The sequence below is a fragment of the Dunckerocampus dactyliophorus genome, chromosome 3, assembly GCF_027744805.1.
Source record: "Dunckerocampus dactyliophorus isolate RoL2022-P2 chromosome 3, RoL_Ddac_1.1, whole genome shotgun sequence".
Classification (NCBI taxonomy): domain Eukaryota; kingdom Metazoa; phylum Chordata; class Actinopteri; order Syngnathiformes; family Syngnathidae; genus Dunckerocampus; species Dunckerocampus dactyliophorus.
In genome coordinates this window covers 20,563,254-20,591,241 of record NC_072821.1, presented here as the reverse complement: position 1 = coordinate 20,591,241, position 27,988 = coordinate 20,563,254, and the positions used below count along the sequence as shown (strand labels likewise).

Here is a 27,988-nt window from a genome sequence, read left to right as displayed (position 1 = left end):
GCTATTTAGATATTACATAAACCACTGTGTTCGGTGTAAATCCATGCCACAGACCATATAGTGATATTGACATTAAGTTTGGAACACGAAGTGGCGCCATCATTTACTTTAGGAGAGAAAGGCTGCCCCCGTGTGGCCAAAACATGAATCGCAGAAATCTTTAAAACACTGCACAGAAGACATTGCGTTAAATATGCCCATTTTATTATGAATGCGTCAAAGCACTGATTTATACCAATGTGCACATAGTGAGATTATATTAGGAGGGCAAAAGTGCTCTAGTACATGTGCTCCCAAACAGCGATATATTAATAGACAATATCTAGCTATAGCCACAATGCAATCTTCCACAAAACATTTAAACAATCAAGTGACATTAAATAAAATAACTTGACATTGAACAACATATTTCTTTATTCCATATACTAAATCCAAGTTGATAAAATGAAAGCCATGGTCTGCTTTCCTAGTTCACAATTAATGACCACAATTCAGAATGACGAGTGTATTCCAGCAGTGCTGAGGGTCTCATTTATTACCTTACTCCGCAAGCATGAGTACCTTCTCTTGGTCACACGGATGGGGAACTGGTGGCTAAAATGTTGTCAGAGATATATTTAGTTGTTTTTGCTTGACAATCACACCAGAAGTTTGTCATTTCATCTAGTCTGCAATGAAAGACAAAGAGAGACTAGCAAATGGTTTAGTGCAGGGTGCCCAAACTTTTTCCACCGAGGGCCACATATTGAAAACCAAAAGTAATTTAAAAGAAAGCTTTGTCAATAGTTATTAGTATCCACTAGGGGTGTTATGAGACACTGAGATAAGATTGGTTCTACAAAAATTAGCCGAATGCATATTTATTTCAGCAGCTACTTTTCTATAGGATTTTTTTAAATGTTAAAAGTAACTTTGCATGCATATTTGGCTTTGACTTGTCTAAACTAACTTTGTGGATATATATCAGGATATCACACACACACAAACGCACACCTTTTTGAATGTGGTCGGATTGTCGAGCTGCATAAGCAAGGCCTCTCGCAGCGTGCCATTGCTGCTGAGGTTGGGCGCAGTAAGACATTCATTCTACATTTTTTGAACGATCCTGAGCATTATGGAACAAAAAAGTCAAGTGGTAGACTGAAACAAAATCACACTTGCGCTGAGCCGGAGGATCCGATTGGCTGTCCATCAAGACACAGGACAGTCTTTGACCCACATTAAGGCCCTTACTGGTGCCGACTGCAGCGCAATAACCATCAGATGGCATCTGCGGGAAAAGGGTTTAAAAAAAAAAAAAAATTTAAGACCTTGTTTCCTTCAACGCCACAAAACTGCCCGTTTAGACTTTGCCAGGGAGCATCAAACATGGGACATTGAAAGGTGGATGAAAGTTTTATTCTCTGATGAGAAAAAATGTAACCTTGACGGTCCAGATGGCTTCCAACGTTACTGGCATGACAAGGAGATCCCACCTGAGATGTTTTCTACCCGGCACAGTGGAGGGGGGGTCCATCATGATCTGGGGTGCTTTTTCATTCAGTGGAACACTGGAGCTTCAGGTGGTGCAGGGTCGTCAAACGGCAGCTGCTAATGTGCAGATGTTGCAGCGGGCATCCCTCATGAGGGCCCTCGTCTGTGTGGTAACAGCTGGGTTTTTCAACAGGACAACGCTGCAGTTCACAATGCTCGCTTGACCAAGAACTTCTTCAGGGAGAATAACATCACTCTTTTGGACCATCCTGCATGTTCCCCTCATTTAGATCCCATAGAGAACATTTGGGGATGGATGGCAAGGGAAGTTTATAAAAATGGCCATCAGTTCCAGACAGGTGATGCCCTTCGTGAAGCCATCTTCACCACTTGGAGCAATGTTCCCACTAGCCTCCTGGAAACACTCGCATCAAGCATGCCCAAACCAATTTTTGAAGTGATTAACAAGAACGGTGGAGCTACTCATTACTGAGTCCTACTGAGAAGATTTTTTGTTCTGGTTTGGAGAGTTTTTTGTTCAGTTTAATTGTTGTTTTCAATAAATAAATGATTTTTGTCTCACTCCCCCTTCTTGCTTTTGCATATTGTAGTTCTACTTAAAACCTCAATAAAGATCCAAATGTGCAAAATGCAAACTCTATCAATTTTTACGATTTTAATCAGGAGTGTGAGTGTGCAAACCTACGGCCCAGTGCTCGATGCGGCATCAACGTGTACGGTTTTGACAACAGCGCTTCCCGTTTCCCAGTGTGCTTTGCTGTACTTTTGGTTGCTCTGCATTCGTTGGTCGTATCTTGTCTGTTATCTACCTATGATGTTGCTGTGTGATGTTTTTCCATCTCTTTCTTTAAAAACACCGTGAGTAAAAATGTTATGTGGAAATTACTGCAGCTCCTGCTTGAACATTTAACACAGCGACAGCTGTTCAACACAGACAAAAAAAGTCACACATTGGAAGAGTGACAGTGGGAACAGTAAGTGCAGGTAGGATTGCAAGGATTATAGTATGAGTAAAGCACTTAATGTGCATTTCCAATCCTACCTGGTGCACTGCCACTTTCATATTATGTGTATTATCATTCAGTAGCGACGCTATAGCACACAGTCTGGTAGATTTCTAGCTGCCCTCTTCCTGTGAGATAGAGCTATTCTCTGAACAAGAATTCGTCATATTTTAATCTCCCAAGATCTTGGGTTATGCGTTCTCGCAACACCCCTAGTATCAACCTTTCAGCTTTTTCTTGTTACATTGTGATTTTTGCTCTATTTTTCCATTCCACCATTTAATTTCTATAATGGGCCATTAAAAAACACATGGCCCCCCGGGATGCACTTTAGACACCCCTGGTTTAATGTTAAGTAAGGAATAAACTGAAGTGATCCAAACAGAAAATACAAAACTGCAAATCGATCAAGGGTTAATGTTTCCACAAAAATACCCAAATGTAATACTCACACTTAAGCTGGAAATAGCAGGGCTCACAGTATGGCTTCTTGTGTCGGACACGAACCTGGACAGCAGTCTCTGTTTTTCCAAGATACTGTTGGCAGCCCACACACTGAGGAGGAGAAAAAAGTGAGAAAAGTACAATGCAACAAATGTGCCTTTACTTTAATATATATTTTTAATTATAGTTTTAAACCCGGTGTACTTTAGAATAGCATAGGTCCCCTATGGATGCTGGAGGAAATCACCTGCAGGCCATATAAACCTGAGTGGATGCATATTTGTGTCTACATACTAATTAACTCCGGTCAGCTAAAATTGGAAACACTCTCCTAGTGACATTTTCGCAATAGGCATCGAAGAAGAAACTTGACAGCAGACACAGCCCCCTTGCTACTCACCAATCAAAAGGCCGAGAAGACTTCAACTGTTGAATGCCACGATCCGAAAAAATAGATCGTAAGTCTTATAAGCCTTATTTCACATCTAACATCAAATACAAACGCTATATAAAAAATACTGCTATTACAAAATCATTTCACAATATTTATTATTATGGTTGCAGTCTTCCGTGAATTGCAGTGAATCTTATTGTATAGCATTTTGACGTATAGGTGATGACCAAAATAATACAGGTATAAACCAATATAAAATACAAATTTGGCATACACCGCCATGTGGAAGAACACCACTACAATGACAACCTGCTTGTCAGCAATGAAGGTGTGAGAAGTCATAGATGAAGAGGGGTGAGACTGAACCAAGTGGCATTTGAGCCCAAGCGAATATTACCACACCCAAGTGAGCACACCATGACCCCCTGTCATCGACCTCTCACCTGGAAACAGGCAAAATGGAAGTAGAGACTAAGGGCCTCAATAACCATGGCTGCCCCATTACTCAGGTCACCTTCACACACACAGCAAGCACTGACCATCCTGAGGCAGCACACGTTAAACAGTTTAAGTGACAAAAAAAAATACATGACACACTGCTGGAAAAGGAACTGAACCGTTTGTGATGATTACCTGCCAGGACGCAAGTCTGTGGGTGTATTTCTCTGGGATGTCATGGATCCAGTATTGTAGCGGGAGGAGGAGTTCCTAATTGGACCACAATAACTGGCAGCAGCCGAGTGTGGTCGGGGATAACCAGCCATGGAGGTCGAGTGCGATGTTTCAAGGATGTCAAGAGACTCGTACCTGTGAGCAGGGGAATTACAGAGGCATTTATTGACAGAGCACAAAAGTGACCACACGACCAAGCAACAGACAGACCCAACCTCTTCAGAGGCATCCCGATGTAGATGGGTTCCTTGTAAAAACTGCTGCTGCGCTGACGTATCCAGCTGTTGTCCGTCAGAAGCTGAGTCCTCTTCTTCATCTCCTCCAAGATCTGCTGCCTCTCTTGCTCAGCCTTTGAAACTGGCTCCCCTTTCCTTTTCTTTGGATCACCTGAACAAAACAATACATTTATAGGAGTATAGGAGCAACATAAGAATAGGATATCTACAAGGCTATCTAACCTTTTTGCTGTTTTTGTGGACCACTTAATGCTGGAGTAGACAAGGACTTTGTCCTACGGGAGAGGCAGAAGGTCAATAGTTTTGTACATTTGCCTAAAATATTTGAGCAAAACAACATATCAACAGCAATAATACGTGGGCTGATAAGTCACTCTGTCAGGCTTGTTCTGACCTGTGTGCGGGAGAAAGCTGAGCAAAGTCAGAGGAGCCTTCAGCCCTGAGGTGTCACATTAGCAGCCGCAAGTTGCAGAAAAAAGAAAAGCAAAAAGAGTAAGTAGCAGGCAGACAAAGAGTGGGGAAGCCATTCTAAAAATGCTTGAGCGCGCCACAGAAAGTGCACTCGTGTTTAATTGCAAAACATTTGTGTAACAAAATAAAATAAAGGTTTTACCAGTCTTCATTGATCTTTTCATTATGATCCTTCTTTGAGCTATTATGAGCGCTTAGCTCTTGAGGCCTCTGCTCTTCTGTGTTTGTCAAACCATTCACATGAATCCCTCTTACAGGGGCCTCACCATCACTGATCATCTCCATGTTATTCTGAAACAAATGAAATGTCATTTTACAGAACCATGTGCACTGGGTGTTAAAATGAAGTCCAATGTATACAGTAGGTATCATCGGTAATCAATATGAATTACTCGCTTATATTTGGAGGAACTCTGTTCATCTTCACATATTAAATCAGTCCTGATGAGAATAAAATAAGACCTACAGGGTGTAGGATATTTGGTTGCACAAACATGTTTGGGGTACAGAAGTAAATGTCATACATATATAGTGCAACTTGAATATCAATCCCACCCTGCTACACACCTCCCCCTCCACTGCAGCATGCTGCGTCTTCTGCCATTCTGTATCCAGCCTCTGCTGATCTCGCTCATATTGCTCCTAAATCAATGCAAACACGTGAGTAAATGCAAGTACATGTAAAATACTAGTAGATGTTTTTCCTTCCTCTACTGTCCAAAGTGCCGGTCTTCACCTGTAGGAGGCGCTCCTGCTCTTCCTGCCACTTCTCTTGACGCCTGCGGTCGTCTTCACGGTCCCATGACCAGCTGGATGAGGAGTGGCTGATAGATGGCACCTGGAGCTGGAGATGCACAGGCAGATTGAACATGATCATCAAGCAACACTCATTCACACTTGATGAAATGGTGGAAACTCACATCAGATATTGCAGATTCTGAACCTCCTGTGTGAGAAAGCAGAGTGTCAGTGAGAAGAAAAAAAAAAAAAAAAAGGCTTTACAATCACTGTCTGCTACTGAACACCACACACTGCCAATACATCACATGGGCAATAATTCCTTGCAGCTATAACAGCCTCCACTCTCCTGTTCTGGGCATCTTTCACATTTTTGTCTGTCAAAGAACTTGTGAGGTCAGAGGTCACAGACGTTTGCTCTTCTCCTCAGTTTGATAGACTTGAGGGCTAGGGCTCTCAATTTCTTACACATCAAACTTATCCGAGCATGCCTTTAGGCGCCTTGCTTTGTGCACTGAGGCACTCATGTTGGAACAGAAACCTGTCCTACCTAGTTAAAATTTTGGATTTCCTACTTTGTCCTGCAGCATGAAGCAATGAATGCAGCATTTTAAAAACTAAAGAAAAGGCCTCCTGTATCCTGTCGGTCTATATACAGGCCAAATAGAAAGCAAGTGAGTTCAAGGTACAGTTTGGTGTATCAAAACCTCAAACTAGGCTTAAACACTGTAGACAGTCCAATAACTAAATCCACCACTGACGGGTCCTGATCTGGGATTAAGATGTCAGGATCTGGAAAATCAGTGCATAAATCGGCACACTAATCTGCTATTACTGTGTACCCCCCCCAGTTTGAATGGTATGACAGGGAGTGACATTTCAAATAAACTGTTTTGCTGTAGTGAATGAACAGAAATTGGATTTATTTAAGCATTCGTGGCACTCCACAGCAAAAATAAAGTTTTAACATCAAAAGTTTAGAATTCTTAAAAGCTTTTTCCACACAGTGCAAGCAATTACCACATAAGTAAACCCATGAGCTGAACCCTGCAGAGGCTTAATGGGGAGAATCCATCGTAGCAGGAGACAAACGGGACAAAACAAAAACAACAAAACAAGCATTAAAACAAAATGTTAATACATACAATTTTTGGCACTTGGCAAGATGACGCTACATACTGTAAAATGTGACCCACGCCAAGAGAGGTGTATTTAGCGTATTCTCAGATAATCTTCATATTTTAAGCATCTTTTTTTTTTTTTTATCTGAAAAAAAATGTTCAAAAGGTCACCAATTCTGCTTGTATCTTTAGTTTTTAATTTAATCAAAACAACCCAGTGTTTCCCCATTTCCCATAAGACTGCAGTCTCTGCGGCATTGGTCTGTGGGAGGAGGGAGGTAGATCAAGTGGTCGTCCTTCGCAATATCGCAGTTCGGTTAACGTTCCCCCACTATATCGTGGCTTCTCAGAAATTCTTAACTAATTTTATAAATGATGGCTTCGCGGTAGACTATGGCCTTTTTTAAAGTCAAAACATATTGAAATACAAGTGATACAGTACTGTATGTAGTATTCTGGTCACTAGGCGGCAGTAATGACAAAACATTGATGAGACGGCACCTTACATTACCTGCATGAAGTCAAGAAGTCAGCCATGGCATGTCAGACAAAAAAGTTCCTCTCCCTTTCTGTGTGAAATTGGCAAGTTCGCTTATTAAGTTTAGAAGAAATAAATTCCAGGCTAACTGGTTAGCTTGCCAGCTTGTTAATTCCAGCTTGCTAGCTAGCGGCCGTCTCGAGGCCCTGCAGCACAAGAGTTGTGCAATGTGATGTAAACAATGAATAATAAGAGTGTAAAGGTGACTATAGGGGTGTTATTTTATGTCTACGTGGTTCTAATAATGTTAAAAATCATATTTAGAAAGTCAGGCTTTCTGTGCTCCAACTACGAAAATATTAAATTTACTGTATTAAACATTGAATCCTACATCACGGAAATTCACTTATCGCGGCCGTGTCTGGAACCAATCAACAGCTATAAAAGAGGGAGGACTGTAATCATCTAATTTGCATAACTGTCCGTGATGGAAAACTCCAGCAAGAGTGCACTAATAAAAATAAAGATAAATGTAGGTAGCTGGGGTCAGTCATATTGATACTTATTTTATGTACCGTGATCCATTTGCAGGGACCGTTTAACACCTGAAAGAGCTTTCAAAACACCAGTCCCCAAAATTCAGTGGGGGGAAAAAAAATTACACACTACTTATAAAATGTGACATGTTTCAACTGTTTTGGTATTATTTGAAGCACATATTTTACACCTGATGTCTGATGGGCAGCATACTCGCCATCATTGAAATGATCCAATGGTCATAGATCCAATGGATTTGCAGTTTTCATTACACTACACTGTCAGAATAAGCACTTCCTCTGCTCAACAATCAAAACGGTGCTACAGTATAGTCACTATGAGGAATATTAGTCTTTATTGACATTAGTATAAAAAGGGACAAGAATTTCTTCATCACAAACAGTAGCTTACCCTTGTTTACATAGCGACAAATATCCATGGTAAGAGTGCCAGATTGCAAGGCAGATGCCATTTTTTCCTCCCACAGACTGGAGCTCATGTGTGCTGCTGCAACTCCATCAACAGTCACGATCTCATCGTCTACACACAGCTGGCAGAGCTCTGCTGGGCCGCCTGCCGAGGGAGGGACAGCCGTCAGGAAAATAAGACAGATAAGGGTGCAGACAGCACAACACAAACAAGGTTCTCGCTTCAGAACTGATTTGCTCAAACCAAAAAGTGAGAAACAAGCTGGAGACAAGGTTGCTGCTCCAAATTTTAATGCATCCAATTCCCAGCAGTTGCCTCTACGCCTGAAAGTGTGTCACCCATAAACTTTTCCACAAAGTGTTTCTGGGTGGATTGTTTGTACCGTTGATGTGCCAATGTTTCCCCATGTTGTTCCTAAATTCCTGCACAATACAGCAGTCTTCAACTACCACAACACATGAGACCGTGCAACATTGGTTTACATATTTATGGTTGGCTATGTACCTGCACGCCGTCTTGAACATAGCATTTCATGTAAGAACGATCGTCTTAATGAACTGAAATAATTGAAATGAATTTGAACAGTTTGCATCAAATTCATCTGCGGTATTAGGAAAATAAACGGGTGCTTTGAAAGTTACTTTGTGTCCATGTGGCATGAGCCTTTTTAAAATGCTCTTATTCAGATCAAAAAGAATAGTACAAAAAGCAGCAACCATTTTTATGGTTTTATCTATTTCTTTTTTAGGTAGAGTAAAAGGTTTTACCTGGCTGAATATATTTTATTCTTGCTCCAGTAGCATCCCAGTGAGGCTGGAAACCAAAGTCTTGTCGACTGTTCGGTTTAAAAGCAAGACTCACGCTCATGTAGCTACAGTCCACCTGAAAAACACACAGCGCGTGCACACACACACCACACTTAAAGCCGACACCCGCTGATCCGATGTCAAGCTCTTCCTGGTGGAAACTAAATACTTTCAGTAGGACACCTCATGTTATAGAGGGGGGGATATCTCTCACAGTACAAACATGCAATGGCAGGCGTTAGAGGCAGTCAACAAAAATCACATGCAATTCCAATAACATAATTGAAGGGCATTAGTTATTTGCTCTGATGCTCCCTTTCAGTTTTGTGTTATTCAAGGTCAAATAATTTGCTCAACGGGCACTGCTATTGACCAACATAGTTGATTCTTCCTGAAGAAGGGCAGACTTACCATTAGGCAAACAGGCAACTGCCTAGGGCCCCAAGATTTCCAGGGCCCTTACTTTGAACTAATACATCTTTAAAAATAATAATAATAATAATAATAATAATAATATGAAAAAGTTCAACATTTGACACAAAAAGTGGAAAAAGTGAAACCCATATATGATATAGATTCATTACACAGTGAAATGTCAAGCCTTTATTACTTACAGTTCTGATGACTCTGGCTTATCGATAATGAAATCCCAAAATTCGCTGTCTCAGAACATTAGAATATTACATACGATCAATAAAAATAAATAAATAAATAAAAAAACAAATCAGGCTTCTAAAAAGGTTCATTTCTTTGCACTCAATACTTGGTTGAGCCTCCTTTTGCATGAACAACTGCATTGATAGTGCGGCATACAGGAGATCAGCCTATGGTTTGCCACAGGCTGATATCCTCCATGCTCAGAGTAATGGAAGCCCGGGTTGCTTTAATAGCAGCCCTCAGGTCAATCTGTATCGTTGGGTCTGGTGTCTTCATTTTCCTCTTGACAATGCCCCATAAATTCTCTATGGGGTTCAGATCAGGTGAGCTTGCTGGCCAATCAAGCACGGTAACACTATGGTCAATGAACCAGCTTTTGGCACCTTTGGCAGTACTAACTGTGGCAACTCCACACTGGACTTCAAGCAACGTGGATTCTGTGTTCCTCCACTCTTACTGCAGACTCTGGGACTAAGGGTACACCCTAGACTGGTTGCTAGTCAAAGTGCAGTTGATTTCCAAATGTCATTCAAAGTTTACTTTCATCTGAAAAAGAGGACTTTGGACCACTGAGCAACAGTCCAGTTCTTTTTCTCCACAGTTCAGGTAAGATGCTTTTGACTGGTTCAGGAGTGTCTTAACATAACGAATAGGACATTTGTAGTTCATGTCGAGGATTTGTCTGTGCGTAGTGGCTCCTGATGTGCTCCAGCCTCAGTCCACTCCTTGTGAAGCTCCCCCAAATTCTGGACTTTGCTTGACAATCCTCTCAAAGCTGCAGTTATCGCACAGTGCACCTTTTTCCTTCCTTCCTGGATACAGCACTCTGAACAACCACAGGTTCTTTCACCTTTTATGGCATACCCTCCTGGTGGAAGGTGTTGTCTGACCGTCTGCCAAGTCAGTAGTCTTCCCCATGATTGTGTCGCCTACTGACCCAGACAGAGACAATTTAAGTGCTCAGGAAACCATTGCAGGTGTTTAAAGTTAAATAGCTGATTAGGATGTGACCCATGTGGGTCATGGGTAAGCTGAACTTCAGGAAAGAGGTGGGGTAGACCCTGGGCCGGTCACCAGCCAATCACAGGAGACATAAAAACAAACAACAATTCACAGTCACATTCACATGAATGCGGGAGGAAGCGGTTTTATTTGTAAGCCAATCATAAAAATTGCAAGAAATAAAGGCTTGAAATATTGCATTCTGTGTATTGAATCTATATTATAAATGGTTTTCACTTTCTGGAATGAGTGACAATATTTCATGATATTAAATTTTTTAGATGCACCTGTAATTGCATTCAAAGTGATTATTTTTAAAAGATGTGCAATTTTGCATTGATTAAAAACATACCTTTGGAACGTCCATGCTGACATTACGTTGAAGAGATGTGAGTTGGCTGTGTTGAGGCTGCATATTCAAATATGTTTGGGACTGATGCGGGAAGCCATTGGTCTGGAAGGTCTGGTCAGGGAGACTATTCCATGCTTCCTTTGCTAAAGAAGCCTTCTCTATTTGGTTGGTGGTCTGCATTGGATCCTGATGCCAAGTTCCTAGATAGGTGGTGGCGGTTTGTCTTTTGAGCAAAGAACTGGTGGGCAGGGGAACACGTCCCTCTCTTTCACTAGTCGATATTGGACCCTGATTCTCTGTTGGACTGTTCACCTGAGCGACAAAAAAATATTATATAAAATATAAAATATAAATATATATATATATATATATATATATATATATATATAATAATAATAATAATACAAATAGACGTTTAGAAGTATTCCGAAAAAAAACACGGCAATTGCATTAACCATTCACCACTGAAAGAGAACATGAAATAAGAGATAAATGACTGTTTCACAATGATGCAGCTGCATATATTATTAATGAGGGGAAACAATAGGTAAGCCACACGAGCATCAAAGATAAAAGCAGGCCTTCCGCACGCACAGTAAATGTCCCCATTATGTTAAAGCGCCTTAGCAACCACCTGGGCACTTAACCTCAATGAGTGAAACACATGCCTGTACATCCAAACTTTTAAAGGTGAAATAAATCAGAAGGTTAGAGGTTCTTCTATTCAGAACATTACCATTTCAGTCTTTACAACAATGAATCCTGAAACAGGCTTCATTGTAACCCCATTGTATAATTATGTGCACAATTGCTTACATAATGCATTGTAAAATGTTTCTGCCATAGCTGAAGCTCATGCATTCACGTTACCAACAAAGGGTAGAAAAACATCACACATGCCAACAGAAGACAGTGTCAAGGCTTTATAGTAAACAGAATTGTTTTCCCCCTCTGGAGACAATACCCATCATGTGGAAAGTATAATAAACGAGTAACTCACGTCAGATAGTCCTGGCAACGTGGACATCCTGGTCCCAAAGGGCCTGGCGGTGATGACGGACGAGAGACGACATGATCTTTCAGATCGCCTGAAACCACGTGGAAGACTGGCTGAGCACGACCAAGAAGCAGCTCTTGCCAAACACTTCCTGGTGCCTGAAGCTGGCTGGCATTTACTTTCCTCCTCTGTGCTTTCCCAAGGGAAACCATAGCTCTCTTTTTCAAACTTATGTCTCTGGTCAGAGAGATCTCCTAAAGTGTCAGATAAATTCATGGAGCGAGCTGATTCTCTCTCATTTGGAAGCATTGTTGTGACCAAAGAAGACATTTGGGCTGTAACGTTCTCTGGCTGAGTCATGTGTGTTGTAGGATGGAAGGGATCTGGAATTCCTTGGGATTTTAACTGGGTTTGCGAGCTAAAAGGGTGGTTTTGAGTGGGAGTGGTTACTGTTGTTCGATTTAATGCCAAAGATGAAAAATGGGTCTCTTCCCCCAAGATGTTTCCATTAGAGTCGGGCATGGTGCCAACCAAGGATGCCTAATGAACAACCAGGAAACAGACATTACATGACAGAAGTGAACTGAAGTGTGGTAACGCTCTTCATTCACATAAACACACATTCATTCATGAGCCACTCCATTTGATACACGCTCAACTGCAGTGAAACCCTGATGTGTCATCTCAAGTTGTACAGTGTAGAGTTTGACCACATTTTTTTGTGAAAAATATGCCCAAAGTTCAAACTACGTTTTGTTGTCAGGAGTCAGCATACCTCACTAAACACCTTTTTGAAAAGATGACAGTGAAAGCATTCAATATCGGGCAGTTTTTTTGTGAACAAAAAGGGACTCCAATATAGATGTTCTGTGACCTGTGGTGTCAATTGAGTCCCACTTGCTCGTGCTCTTTGACAAGGAGGAGGGCTGAGGTACACTTCTATGTTGGCCAGCTTGCCATCTGGGTGCCATATGCTTGCCACGTGTCATCAAAAGGAAGCCTTGTGTGTGTGTGTGTGTGTGTGTGTGTAAAATTGTATAACATTTTAAATTATGTTTCTTTATTGTACTTCTGCGAGTTTATTTAAAATTGAGTGTCATTCATTTATTGATTTCAACCGAGTATTTATAGTAATTAATAATGTTAGAAAGTTACTTAACACATTGCCTGCACAGTTAAAGGTTTTTACTAGTGAGAGGACTCTGGGACGAATTCATCCAAATACAATTCATCTCAATGGGATTCTCCCACTCCCTCTCGGAAGATTGGAAAATATGTGTCCATGTCGAGCTGTAGTGCATTTGTGCAAGTTACATTTTCTTGGCACACTTTGGACTACTATGGTGCCACTTAAGGATAGTTGAAACACAACAGTCTTCCTGATTGTTATCAACCACGGTAATTCCTATACAACACCCTGTTGAATCAATACCATTATGAAAAAAATGTGAATGCAGAATTAACGTTGAAGTGTGTTAGTCAGTAAAATACACTCATTGTTAATTATTGAGGTGGAGCGTAAACAAAACAGAAATGTAAAAAACGTACCTGTGTCGGGGAAAAATTCTGTTGGCTATGAGAAGACACAGTGCCAAGAGGCACCTCAGTGGCATAACTTCGAGCCAGTGGAGCTCGAGCATGTGGCCGGAAAAAAGAGCTTGAGCACTTTGATGGAGGAGAAGTGGAGTGAGTGCGTCGGGCAAGGCTGTGCCTCTGTGGTGACAGCTGGTCTCTGGAGAATTGATATGTAATGGAAGAAGAGTCAAAGTAATGAAGGCAGCAGAAAAGATGGAGGATGTGTCACATTACTGTAGTTCACTGTGGCACACGGACAAGTGAGGTCAGCAGCCTTTCATATAAGTTATAAAACATAGACTTTGCAGCATAAGATTGCATTTTTTTGTGCATCTGTAACAGCAGACTACCTTTTCAGCTGCACGTGTTTTCCCTTCTCTTCATGGTCATTCACAGCCCCATTGGTCATCTTGTTAATGACGTGTTCTCGGTCAAGCGACTTCCTGCGGAGATCAGACTTTGTGCTCCTGCGACGGTTCTTCCACTTTGTCAAGTCCTGAACAAGGACAAATATAATTATGTTAAAAATAAATGTTTAGTGCATATAAAATAGCTGTTACATTCCCATTTATAAGCCCTGTTCAGCCAAACTACCACTACTAGAGCATATAAGATCAAGGTATCTGCATATTTTTCAAGCACAAATTTAAAAAGACATCTAAAAAGAATTAAGACTATACGACGGCAAAAACAAAAGTTAAATGCGACAACTTAAAACTGTTTTTTACAATTGATTTTTTACTAACTAAGAATGCACAGATTTGGTGAGCACATTGTTGTTAGACATGATTCTTGTGTTTTGGGCCTGCAATTTCCACTGCCTTGAAACATTAAAAAAGCAACAAACAGGAAATAGGACCGGCTGAACAACCGCAACCTGAATTTTTTGAGAAATTAAAACTTTATAAGATGAGCCCTAATGTACAGGGCAATCCTTATCAACTTTCTCCGGCTCGCTCTACTGCTCGTATTACTGGCTACCTGCATATCACACTCTGCAACCGCCACCTTTCCACCAGTAGCCTTCTAGTCTATGAAATGCAGAGGATACCCGCACAGAACTAATGCTTCCCCCCAGAAAAGGCACACTGGTCACTTATAAAATTGTGGTTAAACATGCACAAAACCAGATGGAGACACATAGTACCTCCTTTTTCGCCATTTATAGGCCTTGAAACCGAAAGCTGCATTTAAGACTTTCCAAGGATGTGTGGGGACACTAAATATGTTCTCTCACAAACGCACAGGAGGGAAATCAATTTATTGGCCAAAATATGTTGCCGTAGACTGCTATAGATAATGTGCATGGTGGCAAAAAAAAAAAAAAAAACATAATAGTAAGAGATTTGAACAATGTTATAGCTGTGAACATTTTGTAATAAAATGAGATGCAGTAGTCTACTGTGGGAGAACAAATATGGACATCTGCAGATCGTCTTAGACTTGAGAATCATAGGTCCACTTAGTCAAAAATGTGTTTGACATGTTAACGTACTCAATGTTTGCAGAGAACTTACATCTTGCCAGTGAGCCTCACTGTCTCTGGCATCAACATGGCTCTTCAATTTCTTGTCTGTGTCTGTGTGCTGGTGCTCATCCACAACGTTACTGCCTTCAGAAACTTTACGTGCAGGATGCACCATTGGGATATCAGTCAATGATTTGCTCCTATTACGAATAAAAATAAAAACATGAAATTAATTGATGCAGGATATAAAGCCAGCAAAGTGAACACAATGAGAAGAGCATTTTGTGCAACATAGAATTGGCAACTGGCCAACTCGAGCAGATATGCCACTGTACGTTGACAACTAGTGTATGGGTGTCATGTAAGCTTTCCATACACGTACACACACACACAATCGCGAATCCAAGTCTCAGAATTATTTGCCAAGCGCAAGCAGTACAGCTGCATAACAAGTCATATAAGCAACAGTTAAACAGATGCAGTCTGTGTTCTCCCAGTGGCATTGAACAGGTGGCTCAGCGAACCTCTTGAAGGGAGGGGTGCAGTACTGACTCAAACAAACAATCCTGTCATTTGTCACAGAATTGTCTGACAAGTCTTTGCTGACAAAATCTAAGAAAAAAGCAATTGCTATTTAAAGAAACATCAATCACACTGGGTGCGTCAGATTTTACAGCTGACTCTAGGTACACATATGCATTGAAGACATACTGTCTGTCGCAGTGGTGTCACAAGATCTCACGATATTAAAACGTGACAAGATTTCTCATTCAGACAAAAAAAAATTAAATAAAATAGGTCACGACCAATATGGGATTTTTGGGGCTGATGCAGATACCGATATTGGGGGCAGAAAAAAGCTGATATATGAAATAAGAGCATTGATATACACGGGTTATATGCTGTACATGAACATACGTAAATTCTTATAATACGATTCTACACAAAGAAGCAGAAGACCACTAAATTAAAATAAGGATCTTTAATTAGTAACACTGTCAACATAAGGATATGCCTCTTTGTGATTTACCGTCATTTCCGGTGTATAAGACGCTACTTTATTCTTAAACTTTGAACCCTGCTGTTTATGCAGTGGTGCGACTAATTTATAACAAAACGGCAACTCTTTCTTTGGCAGGAGCCAATCAAGAGCTATAAGTGAACTCACAACGAGCTTGTCAAGCCATCGGAAATCCCAGGTCCTTACTCAATATAAACAGTCTGACTCAGTGTCATCTTACAAAGAATGCTAAAATCATCACTTAACACTCAAAAGGTATACCTTACAAATAAACAAGACAAGTACAAATACAAGTTTAAAATAAAAAAAACAGCAACAATTTCAGCTTCTTCCCATAATGCATTATTCCCAGCAGAGCAGTTCATTGGCCAATGTCTGCCAAGCCCTGACAGCCATAGCACCCCCTACTGTTCAGTGAGAACAGAAACCGCAGAACAATACATGTGTTCACTTTTAAGTCCCCAAATACCAGAAAACTCTCAGACACCGCCAGAAACAGTCCTAGATTTGTCGCTAGTTGCTTTTGAACAAATATGTCGCCAAGAGGGTTTGAAATGTTGCCAGATTTAGCAACAAAGTCGCCAAGTTGGCAACACTGTATCTGGTCATATTAATTAAAGGCTGCTCAAAAACTAAACTTCTGCCCAATGTACAACATTCCATCACTGAGCTCCGGGTTTATAAAGCTTACAAGGAATGTTAGCATTCTGTCACAAACACTGTATTTTAACATGCTTCACATTTTAACATGCTTCAATATACCTGACTGCATGAGGTTTACATTTGAATACTGATAGTGTGCATGAAAAAATATGTAACAAAAAAAAAAAAAAAAAAAGACTACTTGAAATGAAGACCTCAACAGACAACAGATTCACACTTTTTGCAGAGAGGACTCATTTTGCACCTGATAAATGAAGTAGAACAGTCTTTTCCACTTTCCTCTCTTCGTTTCCTCCGTAGGAGTGGAGGTGGGATATGGCCTTTGGCCAACTGCTGTGTGGTCTCAATCCTGAATACCTGCTCAGCCTCTGCATCACTTCCACAACCTGCAGAAGACAATATACACACACAGGTCAGGGCTTACCTTGTGCTAGTTAGCTGAAGCAATGAAAAAAAAAAAAAAAAAAAAGACAAAAAAAAAAAAATTCAGGAAGGCTTGAGAAAACAGTCATCGATGGTGCATATTTCCTGCTTGGATGCCGCTGATGAAAGCTCTGTGTGCATACAATGTTAAGTGGGAATTTTATCCAGAGTGGGAAAACTTTGACAGATTGCCATGACCGAGTGGTGTGTCCAGCGTTGACAAATAAGGATTCACCCTGATAAACCAATGAGGAAAAAGTGGCTATATATTTTATAGACATCAGATTAAACACTTTTGTTGTTGAGTTTAAATATTATAATATAAAATATGAGGCAAAGAGATAATTCCAATACAATTAATGTGAGTGGACTTGTCATCAAAGCATTCTGACAAAGTATACCCTTGTTGGATGCCAGAGTTCTCAGAACGCACTTCGAAAAACAAACCACATCTGTAGTTGGAGCCAAAGGAAATACTTTATTGGAGATCAGAGAGGAGGCCGTGTGCTCAACGGGTAAACCAGAAGTTCTTATTTCAGGCAGGTTGTGTAAGGACGACTTGACTACAAATAGGCCCACAGACTATTCCAACACAAAGAAAAGCACCTTCACTGTTTGTATGGATGGCTCGGGATTCCGCAGAGTCGATGCTGTCCACTGAATTCTCCCTCTTATAGCTCGGCCACCTCCCTGGATGACAACAGCTGCCATCTTTCACAAAAACATTAGTGCCTTCATCTAGAGCCTGAAGTAAGAAGGGAAGGTTAATGCCATTTTGGACTTGAAAAAGGTTGATGTAAATAAAGAAAGAAAACGATCAGACCTTGGACAGAGCCAATCCCAACAGTCCTTCAAAGGCCTTGAAGTTGAGCTGAGGACCACTGTAGAAGTCATCTAAGTGGGACTTGCGACCTAACCAGTACACCGTGATCAGAACCTGAAATACAGAAAGGGAAAATACATATGAAATCCCTTACAAATTATATAGAAGCAAACCAAATATTTTATATTTTAATAAGATTGTACGAATGTAATAAAAACAAATCAGTGAGTAACCGACAGTATACTGCATTGAGATAAGCTAAAAACATTAAAAAAAAAAAGCATCAGTTAAGGGTGACGTTTTGTAATGCCGCAGTAGGTTTGACAAAATCTTAAATTAGAACAAAGAATGCTTGAAAAAGACCTTAGAAAGTGCTGTGCTGTTTTATTTCCAAGGAAGACAAAGATGTGTGAATAAATGAAAATGTGTGAATACTGATTGACGAAGCAGCAGCGCTGAACACTGCTGACACTTTGATATACACCAGACACCTATTAGGAAGAAAAGTAAATCCCTGTAATATATGTGCATGCTTCTGGCATATGCCTTATTTTTGCAAACAAAGCAGTGGGCTTTTTTGAATATCCCTTCAAGCATGTATCGCCTCTAAAATATCAGAAATCTTAATTCAGATGGACTATTCTTTTTATTTTGTAGTTGGCGGTTTAAAATCTCTGTAGTATTAAATATATAGAATGTAAATTGCAAACAAAACCCCATGAAAGAAGAGCTTCATAAAACTGGACTTCAATGGACACAAATTGACCCTAATTGCTTAATAGAAAGAAAAAAGCAACACCCATTTCAAAGAGTGACAGAGCGCTAACAAACAGCCTCATTACTGTGTGCATGTAGCCAACTATTGTGTGAATTTAAATGAGGCTTCTGAGGCAACCTCAGAAACATGTAAAATAATAACAGTGCATGCATACCAGCACGTCCACCCATATGCACCCCACAATCAAAAGCTCACGTGCTACATCTGTGAAAGAAGAGGCTACTTCAAAAAGGCAACATGATGGTACACATTGTGTGTTTGATTTGAACAGTTGGTGATTTATCTGTTGCAGATTGGAGACAAAATGTGTGGCTTTCAAACCATGACTAAAGTAAGCTTGGACAATGTTTAGTATCACTGGGTATGCGCCGATCAATCGGCCACTGATCAGTATTGCTGATGTCTGTGGAAAAGCATCTGATCGGCTTACGCCAATAAATGCCTTTGAACACCGATGACTTGTGTCTTGTACTACTGTATCCTGCAGCCTGTGTCGATCCCTGTGTGCAGTGTAGTGTAGTGTAGTGTAGTGTATTGCTCTAATGTCTTGGGTAGCGTCGCCCTCCCCCTTTCCCTCACACTGCGCAGGCGCACGATTCCAAACAAACACGTCTGCCATGTGGAATTTATGCCATTTGAGAGAGTGATGTAAAGTTTGCACCCTGCAGCACATGGCAAAAAATACATCTCCCGGGGATAGCACGTTAAAAAGCTTTAATTTAACTTGAATTTAATACGGCATTTGAAAATCCAACACTTGACGGAGTATGGTGAGTTTCCCAGTCTCATGGTGCAGCATTAGTCAAAGGACAGCTAACGCAACCAAAACGCTGTGCGTGATAAATCAGAAGGCTAATCAAATAACCCGAAAATAATTTCATTCATCGGAATAGATGATGAGACTCTCAGTCAGCTGTGGAAGACACCGGGTTCCGCTGACAGCTCTCTCACTTGGAGCCCAGCGACCTGAAGTCCTGCATGAGATCCATCAGACAATGTACTCTCACATCCAGAGTCTACTTAATAATCCATGCAATCGTATCAGCAGATTTCACTAACGGATGTCGAAATCGGCAGCACAAAACCTTGACCGGAGCATCCTACGTATAACCATTACTTACATTTTTGAGTCTTCGATTGCTTTCATTTCTCCTGCAATAAAAGGGGGGACAAAAGACCCAATGTAATTAGTATGTAGAAAATACCTCATTATAAAACTCCCATGTGTCAAAACTTTATTTTTTATAAATAGTACAATGTTCCCTTGCTCTGCCGCGGTTCACCTTTCGCGGATTCTTTTTAATTACAGTATGAACGCCGTTTACAGGCCAAGCCTGGCCCTTTAAGAAGAACTGCATTGAGTGTATCTCTTCCCTCTGTCGTCTGTCTGCACTGCCCATTGTTTTCTGTGTCGTGATTGATTGATTGACAATGGTCTACAGCCAATCTCCTTCGTGCTGTCCTGCCATGTCTCCGGTATCATCGCTAGCTTGCTTGCTTGCATGTAAATGAATCTTCGGTTCGTCTGCAGCAATAAGTTTTAACAAGGATGCAAAAATGCTACAGTACAGCAGTACGGCACCAGGACAAAAAAGGCACAGTGACTTCATTTCTTGTGTTGATCATTAAAATTCAAACAAAAAGGGTTGAACTTTTTTGAGAGTGTTTAAACAAGAGAGAAATGTGAGAAAATGTTAATGTCTGTCTGAGAAAAGCGTATGGTGAGGCGTTTTACAGCCTTAACAACATACATAATTGGAAAAAAAAATGCAGTTGGCTACTTCGCGGATTGCACTTATTGCTGGCTATTTTGGGAAACTATCCCCAGCGATAAACGAGGGAACACTGTAAATGTATTTTTGCGCCCTTACAGTCAAGGCATTTTTGACTACAAATTTTATTTCACAAGTAAAATGACAAGGCTGTATAACAATATACCAAGGTGCCGGAAAGGCAAATGTGCATTGCATGAGCCAGTATGTTTACATACATACTAGGATTTAAAAAAAAAAAAAAAAAAAAAAGCCGCTGTTTAAACACAACTGCACCTGAGTGTAGCTCGAGTTGACAGGTCCTGCAGGTCTCCTGGGTGGAAAAGCTGAGACTCGTTCAGTCCCAATTTCTCACAAGCTTTAAGAAACACGTTGACGTTATCCTGCGGATTGAAACCCAAAAGACAGAAGTTGCCCCAATAAGTCAGGCCTGTCAGTAAGTCAAGTTAACAAGTCACATCCATTTAATAATGATTCCCATGCGCAGGTGGTCATGTTCTATAGATGAAGTGATAACATTTTTACAAACATAGTCCTGTGTATACTACAGGTGTAATTGTACAGGTAACCAATGGTGTGGTCCATACCTAGATATTTGGGACTGTGGTTTTGGTAAGGTTTTTTTTTTTTTTGCAAAAAAGAAAACTTTACTTCTCTAATTCTAAAATAATATAATTGACAGAGCATACAGAGGAAGTGAAGGATGTGAGGGCCACTTTGATGTCTACATTAAAGACGGTAAAACCAATCCAATGTAGGTCAGTATATTCGACTATAAGCTAAATAAGCTTTGTGTTATATGTGACAAAGCAAATTAGTGTAATATTTAATAATATAGCTCATTGGAAAGAACAAACTGCAGACCAAAAATGGCCCCTTGGCCGCAAATTTGAACACGGTGATGACTATTTTTTGGAAAGTTCCTTACCTGAAGTGCAGTGTGCAGAGCCATTCTCATCTCTATTAAACAATGGCAGCATGTTGCTTTAATTTAATGCACGCATCTTTGTCCATTGGGTGTATCGCACCTTGACGTCAGGGCCACGAAGCAGAGGGGCCCGGGAGGCACGTAGCTTAGGAGAACCGCTGGGTCCGAGTTGGCTTTGTACATCGCCGACAGACGGGCAAGGCTGCACGACTGCTGTCCTCTATACTCTGATACATTCTCTGTACTATACTCTGTCACCAAATGCCTCGCCTTTTTGTCTGCTTTTAGGCAGACTGTCCCTTTCTTGAAATATGTATTTAACAGTGTATCGTCCATTGCATATATCACTTTATGTATTTCATGTTGCAATGATTACATTGAAGGAAGATTGCTCGTTGCATGTGAAGTGAAAAGAGCTGAAAATGTGTACACTCCCTTAACATTAAAAACATGTCAGTAGCATTGTCTGGTATAATTATTATATGTTTATAGGTCAACTGTGCAATTTGTGTGTACCCTCTAACATCACTTCTACGCAAGAAAAGCATTCCATCTAATTACTGGCCCCGGTTGGTGGGTGGAAATTGATCTTTCCCTCATCTTGCTTTGAGCAGTTTTACAAATTTGTGTAACGGCGTCAAAACAGCCTGGAGCCAAAATAAAATCTAAATTTGACTTATGCAAAAACGTGTTAATATAGTGAGAAGTTTGGTTGTCACCCAGAAAAAGAACATCAAAATGAAAAGATTTTAAGAGAGGAAATGTCCGAACTTCCTGCGGAGCAGACACCACATACAGGATATGTCACACCAAATAACACATGGTTACATGTAAAAATCCAATCCTTACCAGGCCAGCAATGGGAGTAGAAAGTCGATTCAGTTTCTTAATGATGCCAGGTTTTAACTGGTTGATCAGGCTGTGGAAAAATCAATTAGCTGAAGAACATTCTACAACGATGATATTATACAAACACTTGTTGAAGCAAGACGACATGATCGATAAATGGATATAAATATGGAGCAGGACCAAAGAACCAGTTTCAGTCTTTGGTAGTGTTATGCCAACACTGCAGTTGACGTCAAGTCAGTGGGTCAATACTGTAAATCTTCTCAAAATTGATATAGAAACTTCATGACTCACTCGCAAAGCAGAACTCCATTCTCAAGAGCAGCTCGGAAATCGCTGCAGCCAAAAGGTTTTCCAGTCACCTCCTAAAATACAAAACGAGATGGAGAGTAGCAGAAATAATTCAACTTGTGGCAAAGAGAATATCACATGGAATTTGATCAATGTGCAGTGTTGCTGGGGATTAGTGTGCATTTAACATTTGTTTTTTTTCGTTTATATTTCACTTTTTTTATTTTTACAGTGCATTATTTTATATAGAATTGAAAAGAGTTCTGCACTGACTGCAATTTACAAATTGGGCAGAAAAAGGGCTTCTGTCGAAGGGGATGCAGAGGACGTGGAAGAAGGCCGGTAACCATGTAGTCCCCCGAGAAGTAATGAGGTTGAAAGAAAGGTTGAATGAAATAAGAGATAAAACAGTGCAATGACATGAAGTACTTAAAACACAGTAAGGGAGTGAAGAATGATACTGCATCGATTCGCCAACAAATAGAAAAATGGAAAGGCTCACATTATATGGAAAAAAATGTCTAAGATTGATGATTTGGAACAGTCCAGACGCATAAACAAAATGTTATTGTGACTGGGTTCCATATTACATGCAGGCCTTATGCCAGGGCAGCTGATAACAGAAGGATGTTGCTTCAACAACGCAACAGGTGGCCAACTTTCTACAATCAAGAAGGGTGGTTGTGGATGTCAACACTGATACATGCATTACAAAGTCTGGCAGAAATTATGGTTAACACATTATCTCTAATGGGGAAAATGACTGCATGTAAAATAACCTAAGCTACATTTTGATTTTGAACAACAATTAGGCAAAGGAAACACAATGGAACCATGCACTGCTGGTAAAACATGAACTTTGTGTGCAAAAATTTTGTGTTTGGTAAAAATAACAACGCAAGAGCATTCCCCAAGTGCCGAATATGCTAAAAATACTACAAAAACTAGACAACTACTCCACAAAAGCAACTTAAACAATTTCTGCCTAGGTATCCTCATATCTGGCAAATTTTTCAGTAGACCATAAAAGGATGCATGTGGACAAGAAGTCTCAAAATACCAAATTAAACTGAAATAATTCAATATGAGCCATATAATATACAGTATATACACACACAAGGCGAGGGGTCTTAGTAATGAGGACACAAAAATGAGGTTATTAAGGTTCAGCCCCACAACTAACAGAGGGCCTCAAAAGCCCATTCTTCTCTCTAATTAGTTCCTCCAGGAATCCACAATCACAATTACTTTTGTGCAGTTTGGCATCAAGAATGTTGTCAGTGGCATCAGCAATGATGTGCAGTATACAGTCAAATTGTGAAACTGTATTTTAAAAATTGACAAACTTTCAATAGATTTAATTTCTGCTTAAATTGGGAGCAGTGCCAGTTGAGTTTGAAATGTCCATTCTCTTATGTTGAATCTAAATACATGAGTAATTGCTTCTCCCTTCCCTAGTTAAACATAGAAAGCACTGTTAGCACATTCCTGTTGGGGTTTGGCACTGGGAGCGTTTAGAACAGGGATGTCCAAAGTGTGGCCCGGGGACCATTTGTGGATTGCAGCTGTTTTACTGGCCCACGCTACATTCTCAAAATATAGTTGAAAAAGAAAACGGCAAAATGGTAAACAGAAAAAAAAGAAAAAAGTTGTGATCGAACCACAAAGTCAATATTACAAGAACAATGTTGTGATATGAGGAAAAGTAAGGTAATTTTAGTGGCATAAAGTTGAAATATTAAAAAGAACAAATGTGTTATTTTTCTAAGTCATAATATGAGAAACAAAACAACGAACAAAGCTGTAATTTTTGGAAAATTACATTGTGGAATGAAGTTATGTTACAAGAAGAAAAGTAAAAAATATTATGGGAATAAAGTCATAATTACGAGAAGAAAACTTACAAGAAAAGTTAATGCGTCTGTGTAGGCTCTCAGTTGTACAGGAGTTGTCCATCGAGGGAAAGGCTTCTTGAGACGTCATCTGTACTTCTGTGAAGAAGGTGTCGGACGTTTCGCTCCTCATCCGAAGAGCTTCGTCAGCGAACTAATAAGTGCTGGTAGCCTAGGCCTTAAATACAATAAGAGTGGGCGGAATTGAACGACTCTGATAGTGGCTCGTTAGCATCTATTGTTCTGAAGCCAGGGCCGAGCCAGAACAATAGATGCTAACGAGCTAGTATCAGAGTCGTTCATACCCAACTCAGGGAGCGACACTCGGAGGTGTTAATAGCAGGAGAGGATTATACCACTACTCCGCCCAGGCTTAGTGTAAGGAACCAATAGGAGGAGGGTGTTGGCACACCAATTCCGCCCACTCTTACTGTATTTAAGACCTAGGTTACCAGCACTTATTAGTTCGCTGACGAAGCTCTTCGGATGAGGAGCGAAACGTCCGACACCTTCTTCACAGAAGTACAGATGACGTCTCAAGAAGCCTTTCCCTCGAAAGAAAAGTTAATAGTTGGAAAAAAAACCAGCAGAAATGGGAAAAAAAGGTAACTTAAGTCAAGACAGAAAAAAAGTTGTTAAAAAAATAATAATTTGACAAGAATAAAGTTATAAAATTAAGAAAAATAATGTCGTTTTAGTAGCACAGACTTGAAATATTAAAAGAAATTATTTTTTTTTTAGCCATTATCGAAAATAGTCAATATTATGAGGGGGGGGAGGAAAGTCTCATGAAAAGAAATGTATGAGGATTATTTAAGAAGACAGGTGAAATATTTGGAACATTAAAAAAAAAAAAAAAAAATCAGCAAAAATTAGGGGGGGAAAATTTAAAAAAAACAAAGACTAAAGTTCATACTAAAAATATGCTTTTTTTTCTTGAAATACAGTATGTATAATTTTTTATTTTAAAAGCATATCTACATTTGTTGGTTTACATAATAACAAACTGGCCCTTGCATCTCTTCATTTTTACCTCCGCCAAGGAGGTTAAGTTTTTTTCCCATTGGGTGTTCTGTTGTTTGTGTTCGAAATAACTTGAAAAGTGCTGCATAGATTTTGATGATATTTTCAGGAATTGTTGGAAATGGGATATGGAAGAAGCGGAATAGAAAATGGATGGATGGATGATTACATTTTTGGGGTCATGCGGATCACCGTCTGAATCCAGGAATTTTTTTAAAGGATTCTTTAACACTGCTAGATAGGACCATTTTCAGCACTTGTGCATATAACTCCACAAAAAAAATGTTCAGAGCACATGTTTCCAACAGGTTCGACAAAATAACAAAGACTGAGCCAGATAATGGAATAATTCCAGATACTATGATCCAGAATATGAAAAAATACGAGCCCTTTGGAATCTTCATTATGAGAAGACAAGCTATAAACATGCAACAAACACCATTTTATATACTGTATAACCAAGACACAGCTTACTCTGCGGTGCTCTAAAGGAGGTTAAAAACCCTATTAGAGAAAACAGAGCATTATGCAATTATATCAAGGTTCTGCAGGATGATAAAGGCATTTTTTGAAGACAATGCTGCCTTGCGCGATGCTCTTAAGGAAGCTAAAAACCCCATAGAAGAAAACAGAGCATAATGCAAGGATGTTGGGGTTCTGCAGGATGATAAAGGCATTATTGGAAGACAATGATGCCTTGTGCGCTACTCTTGAGGTTAAAAACCCTATGGAAGAAAATAGAGCATTATTCAATGATAAACACTCTACAGGATGATATCAAGGCACTTTTGAAGGATAATGCTGCCTTTTGCACCACTCTTGAGATCGAGAAACAAGTAAAGGAAAATATCACTAAGCAAATGAAAAATGTAATTGATGAGATAGATCAGAATGCACGAATGAACGATGTGATCCACACAGGGCTCCGAATTACATCTAGGTCAAAAGATAGGGCAGTCCAAAACAGAAGAACCAGATGGAATGGATCCTTCAACAAAGCAACAGACTGCCAACTCCCTACAGTAAAAGGAGGTAGATGTAGAGAACACCAGACAGTTGCATCCCACTATATGGCAGAAGCAACACCACACTTGACATCGTTAAGTTAATCAACAGGGAATACAAAACTGCACTGCTACAGAGAAAGAAGCCGAGAGGCACAAAAGTCTATATGAACGAGCATCTGACAAAACGCAATGCCGACATCGACAAGAAAGCACGAGACTTGAGGAAGACGGAAAGATACAAAACACTTGCAGCACCAACGGTAAAATCTACATCAAGCTAAATGGAGGATCAGGCCAAGCAAGTGTGTTTGTTGTCAAAGATATAAACAATCAGGATACATAATAAAGATCATATTACAATGATAATAAAACCTACAAGAGAGAACCATGCAGCCAATCCATTGGCACACTCCAGTTGTATCTTCAAAATCTATGGAGCTAGATCTAGAAGAAAACCGCCATTGCGGAAAATGCAAGTTTTGTGAATAACTTCTGAACCAATATTGATATTACTATGAATCAAATTGCTAATGTTATGTTTGCATGCTCAAGGAAGCTAAATATGTAGATAAAATAAATGAAGGACTAATATTTATGGTGTAAATCACAATGGGGGGGGCAATATGGCACTTGGCGGAGGTCTGCGCTCTCAGTGCTTTTCTAGTTCAGCATGAGGCCCCTCTCTGTGGAAAAAGGTTTGCACATGCCTGGTTAAGAACAACATTTACCAAATAATTAAAAGCAATATGCCATGCTTCCTTCCTGCTTCTACCACACGCACGATCATCAATGCTTTTATTTGACAGGAGGTGGAAAAATGCAAGTTTGGCATGGGCTTACTGCCAACACCGGACACATTCTCATTATGAGCCACTCAGACAAAACTCGCATCCCATATAGGTTAGTCGACATTCAGGGTTAATTTGAATTGATTGGCCATGGTTTAATCTTTGCAAAATGTGCAATGCTTGGACAGCAGCCAACTCACTAGAACATATGCTTTTTGAACCACATCCTTCACAAGCACACTTGGTATATGACCAACTCTGCAGCAGTGTCTGTCGCACTCACCACTAAATGTGCAGCAAGCTGGGCTGATAGACTACAAGGAAACAAGCACTGTCAGGAAATGAATACACGTTGAACGACCTGTGATAAAACTGTTTTAAGTTGTTCATTTAAGCGAATGAGGGGATGTTCCACACACAGGTTTTAGAGTACAATAAGACAAGACAATTCAGCAATTTCAAAACACAAGCATAAGCATATTTTGTGAATCTCTAATTGAAGCAAATCGTGTACAAAAACACAAACATGAAAAGCTTACCTCTATCCAACGTTGAGCTTCATTGAAGGCATCCGCACAGCTGAAAGTGCTTTGCTGGCGCCACTCCATTTGCTATGGATCAGAACAGTGAAAACACAACAATACAACAAACTGGAGCACACAAGACAAACAACACGTGACAATACGTTTGCGCATGAAATCACCTACTTCAATAGATGCCGATCAATGTGATGTGAAATTATGCAAGCTGCATCAAAATGGTTTTGCTCACAAAGGCTGTTTCCCACTAATTGGCGTCCAACGGTCACGGAAGTGTTCGAACCTCAAACTTTTCGTCACTGCCAAGTAGCGTTTT

At 40.1% G+C, this 27,988-nt stretch overlaps 1 protein-coding gene across 5 annotated transcripts; it reads right to left on the bottom strand.

Moving 5' to 3' along the window:
* LOC129179054 (LIM domain only protein 7-like) lies at positions 1 to 27,988 on the bottom strand. Of its 5 annotated transcripts, none has more exons than XM_054771872.1 (26): positions 27,841 to 27,988; positions 27,673 to 27,744; positions 22,427 to 22,497; positions 22,133 to 22,202; positions 20,632 to 20,738; positions 19,705 to 19,735; positions 17,806 to 17,919; positions 17,589 to 17,727; positions 16,804 to 16,945; positions 14,925 to 15,075; positions 13,758 to 13,903; positions 13,381 to 13,564; positions 11,836 to 12,372; positions 10,836 to 11,147; positions 8,786 to 8,900; positions 8,001 to 8,162; positions 5,636 to 5,661; positions 5,452 to 5,559; positions 5,271 to 5,357; positions 4,858 to 5,006; positions 4,639 to 4,683; positions 4,467 to 4,519; positions 4,224 to 4,395; positions 3,970 to 4,143; positions 2,951 to 3,053; positions 2 to 668 (listed from the first exon to the last, which is right to left on the bottom strand). In XM_054771872.1, exons 2-26 carry the CDS (start codon positions 27,739 to 27,741, stop codon positions 660 to 662), a joined length of 3,276 nt encoding a protein of 1,091 aa, XP_054627847.1. In that variant the 5' UTR covers positions 27,742 to 27,744; positions 27,841 to 27,988; the 3' UTR covers positions 2 to 659. The 5 variants fall into 5 exon arrangements, with proteins under 5 accessions (XP_054627848.1, XP_054627847.1, XP_054627845.1 ...); XM_054771870.1 differs by having other exon boundaries at positions 2 to 594; XM_054771871.1 differs by having other exon boundaries at positions 3 to 594; positions 5,283 to 5,357.

What these genes read in the sequence shown, in the direction of transcription:
- LOC129179054 (XM_054771870.1), bottom strand. Translation starts at nt 27,741, where the DNA reads ATGGAGTGGCGCCAGCAAAGCACTTTCAGCTGTGCGGATGCCTTCAAT. An exon ending in CATCCATACAAACAGTGAAG is followed by an intron (nt 16,946 to 17,588) that starts GTGCTTTTCTTT and finishes TGTCTTCTGCAG; the next exon opens with GTTGTGGAAGTGATGCAGAG. An exon ending in GAAAAGATCAATGAAGACTG is followed by an intron (nt 4,684 to 4,857) that starts GTAAAACCTTTA and finishes GTGACACCTCAG; the next exon opens with GGCTGAAGGCTCCTCTGACT.